The sequence below is a fragment of the Sinocyclocheilus anshuiensis genome, unplaced genomic scaffold (assembly GCF_001515605.1).
Source record: "Sinocyclocheilus anshuiensis isolate Anshui unplaced genomic scaffold, SAMN03320099.WGS_v1.1 scaffold2160, whole genome shotgun sequence".
Classification (NCBI taxonomy): domain Eukaryota; kingdom Metazoa; phylum Chordata; class Actinopteri; order Cypriniformes; family Cyprinidae; genus Sinocyclocheilus; species Sinocyclocheilus anshuiensis.
Window position 1 is genome coordinate 2,226 of NW_015546163.1, and position 3,889 is coordinate 6,114.

Genomic DNA, 3,889 nt, shown 5'->3' on the forward strand with positions numbered 1-3,889 from the left:
CTCACAGACACAGACACTCACACAGACACACTCACACAGACACTCACACTCACACACACAGACACAGACACTCACACTCACACACACACACACACACACACACACACAGTCCCATTAAGAGGCTGTTGAGGGTTTGTCTGGCATTTGAAAGCTCTCGTGTGTCTTTAACTCGCCCTCGTTTTCCGCCCGTCACACTCACATTCTCACTCACCAGAGGCTCGACCTTTGACCTCTGAGTCAGCGCCGCACTAACCCGTTTAACCCTGCTCGTCTGTGTCAGGTTATATCCTGTACTACACGCTGGACAAGAACATGCCCATCGACGACTGGGTGATGGAGCCCATCGGCGGAGACCGGCTCACGCACCAGGTCATGGACCTCAACCTGGACAGCGTCTACTTCTTCCGCATCCAGGCCAAGAACGCCAAAGGAGTGGGTCCGCTGTCGGAGCCTGTGCAGTACAGGACGGCTAAAGGTGAGCGGCTGCATCTCAAATCATCACCTGTGCTTCATTAACACACTCTAAACACTCACATTTCACTTTGATTCTCAGTCTGATTCTCTAATAAGCATCAAAATATTCAGCAGCATACAGAAAGAGAAGCCATTTCTAATTATGCTTATCGATTGAAATTTATAAAAATGTAATAAAAACAAATAGTAATCATTAAAAAGAACAAAAACTATCGTTAAAATCACAAAAACACAAAGCGAAATTACTAAAAACGTAACTAAAATTAAACTGAATTGTGAAAATATAAAAAATAAAAGCTCATTCAAAATAGTAATAAAAACACTTTAAAATAGGAAGACAAAGGAAAATATCAAGCAGCATAACACTCGTGGATGTGCGCAGAAGGGGAAAACACAGGCATGAAACAGAATAAAATAACACAGACATGAAACAAAGCAAGATTGATTACAATAGTCAGTCAAAAGAAACATAACAGTATGCATAAGCACAGATATGCATAACATACATGACATGCAGATGCATGAACCTGAAACAGATCAGAGAAACATGAGGTGAGCAGAGATGCTTAAAAGTGGACTTTGAGATCTTGTAATGATAGAATAGGAGTTATATGAATTTGTGAGGACCCTGGCAGCTGAGTTCTGAATATATTATAGCTTATTCAGTGCTGTAGTGGGTAAGCAAAGAAAAGTGAATTACAGTAATCTAACCGGGAAGTAATGAAAGCATGGACCAGAGTCTCAGCATCACAGATTTTTAAGAATGGACATAAACGGGGAACACTACAGAGGTGAAAAACAGCAGATTCAGTGAGTGAGGAGATATGCGACAGTAATAAAATACATTCACATGTGTCACATTTGAAGAAAAATGGAACATGCTGTAAAAATGGCTGTATGGGCATATAGAACATATAGCACCTGCATAGCAACACCCTGGCAACCACCTAGAGCACCCTAGTGATTTGCACTGCGAATGTATAAATGTAGTTTCTAGTGATGCTGATCATAATCTGCAGTATTTGTGTAGATTCCCTGTATTCTCACTGCGTCTGCGTGAGGCGTTAGGATGCACTATGAGGAGTTATGATTGTTAATGTTGAGCGTTCACAGATGAAGATGAAGGAAATTACACAGCGGCAGAAACACACTGACAGACTTTCTCTCTCTCTTTCTTTCTTTCTTTCTTATAGTTGAGCATCCTGACAAGATGGCCAATGATCAAGGTAAGCAGATGTGTGTGTGTGTGTGTGTGTGTGTCTGTAAGTGTGTAAGTGTGTGTGTAAGTGTGTAAGTGTAAGTGTGTTAAAGTCACAAAGAGCACAAATAATTGCTTTCTCACCGAACTCCCAGCTCTAATCTCCATCTCTCGTCCTCCCCTTTACAAACGGTCTTCAGAGCATCTCGGCGCTCGTCCGCTGCTGATAATTCTCCGTCTGAATGGACTGAATTGTAATGGGTTTGTTAAGAGTCTTTGAGTGGCGTGTTGTGTTAGGAATAGTGCAGTGATAACGGCGGTGAGGAGAGACGCGTGTCGCTGTCAGCACCATCTTTAAGGAGAGCTCCTTCCTTTGATTCCCGTCGTTAATTAAGACGCGCCGTGGCAGGAATGAACTCCTCATATGCTTTTAATTGACATCCAGAGAGAAACATTCAGAAAAAGATAGAAATGTGTCACCAAACACAATATATGTGAATAAACACAGTATTTTACTTGATTATTAGCCTAACCGTTTCACACAACACAGATTTTCTGAAAAAAATTAAACATTTCATAGGGCTCCATTATTGTACATTTTTTTTATAAATTATTAAATTGTTAAAATGTTATGAATTCAATTAATTTCACATTCTTTTTTTTTTTATTTTATTAAAATGTAGTTAAACCATTAAAACATGATCCAAATAAACTAAAAACACTGAATTTGGGAAAAACTGATTTCATAGGGCTCTAAAGAATTTTTTTGTTAAACTTGTAATAAATTGTGGTTAAATTATTTGTTTCATGATTTCAATTCATTAGAAATAAAAAAAAAATGAAAACAGAAAAAAATGAATTTGGGAAAAATAAAATGGAATTTGAGAGGTAGAAAATTGAATTAGAGAAAAAAGCAATTTCTTAGGGCTCTAAAAATGTAAATTTTGTTAAATTTGGAATAAATTGTTGTTAAATGGTTTGCTTCATGATTTCAAATAATTACTCATGCTTTTTGATAACATTAAACAGAATCCAGAAAAATTAAATCAGAAAAAAAGGCATCCAAAATAAACAGAAAAATACGTGGAATTTGGAAAAATAAAGTGGATTTGGTTCGGCTTTGACACAGAATAGTCTCATCTGATCTCCTGTTCAGGTTCATTTCAGTCCAGAGTTTGTGATCTTCATCTCTTCAGGCCTTGACAGAGTTTTGTCTGAGACAATAGAAACAGAAGACAGCGTTTCACTTTAGTCTGGAGAAAAACTAGTCGTTTTTATCTAAATAGTGCAGTGCATTTTAGAGTTTCTCCTCAGCGCACACAGACACTGAAGTAAACGAAAGAGTGTGTGTATGTGTGTGTGTTTCTGTGCTCATAAATCACAGTAAACATCATCAGGGCTGTGAGACTGATGTTTGACAGGTTCCTCGGGTCCTGCTCCACTTACCAAACACACACACAGGAGTCTGAAGATCATCAGCACTGAAAATAAACTCCAAACGCTCCCGATTCTCCTCCAGAGCCTCATCCGCAGTTTATTACACGGAGAGCCGGCTCACCTTCACTGGGAATGAAAGGAGCTCTCCAACACACACTAGAAAGCTCTCCGAGATCGTCCTCGGCGGATTTGGGGACTGAATTATATCTGAAGAGTTTGGTGAAATTATAGAGAAGACGAGCCTGCAGAATTACTTTCACAGCGAGCAGGGATCATTCTTCCTGTCTCGTTTTCCAGTGCAAAGATTCTTAAATCAAGATACGTTTTCTGGAGAAACAAAATGACATTAGATATTTTGCCTTCTGAAAAATGTATCCAAATGAAGTGACTTTATGCTTAAATCAAGAAAAAAAATGACTACCAGTGGAGTAGGAAAAATAATCCTGTTTTCCCTTTAAATTAAGTTGATTTTTCTGATTCCACTGGCAGATATTGTTCTTGTTTTAAGCAAAAGCGCACTTCATTGTGATACATTTTTCAAGATTTATCTTAACTGCGGGTCTTAAAAAGTCTTAATTCTCGTTTTCACAAATTAAGATACCAAAAGTTCCTAAATCAGAGCAGAAAGTCATAAATTCACAAAGTCGTGGCAATAAATATTACACATACTGCAAAAACGAATTTGTGTCATGTTTTCCAACACAACATCCTTAAATTACAAGTGTGTGTGAGTGTGTGTGTGTGTGTGTGTGTGTGCGTGCGTGCGTGCGTGCGTCAGTG

At 38.5% G+C, this 3,889-nt stretch overlaps 1 protein-coding gene across 1 annotated transcript in view; it reads left to right on the forward strand.

The window, feature by feature from the left end:
• Positions 1–3,889, forward strand: part of LOC107701352 (netrin receptor DCC-like) — a 50,085-nt gene that overhangs the window by 1,445 nt on the left and 44,751 nt on the right. The window contains exons 2-3 of the mRNA XM_016503340.1: positions 281–475; positions 1,668–1,700. Coding sequence (XP_016358826.1) covers positions 281–475; positions 1,668–1,700 — 228 coding nt within the window. The remainder of the gene's footprint in view (positions 1–280; positions 476–1,667; positions 1,701–3,889) is intronic.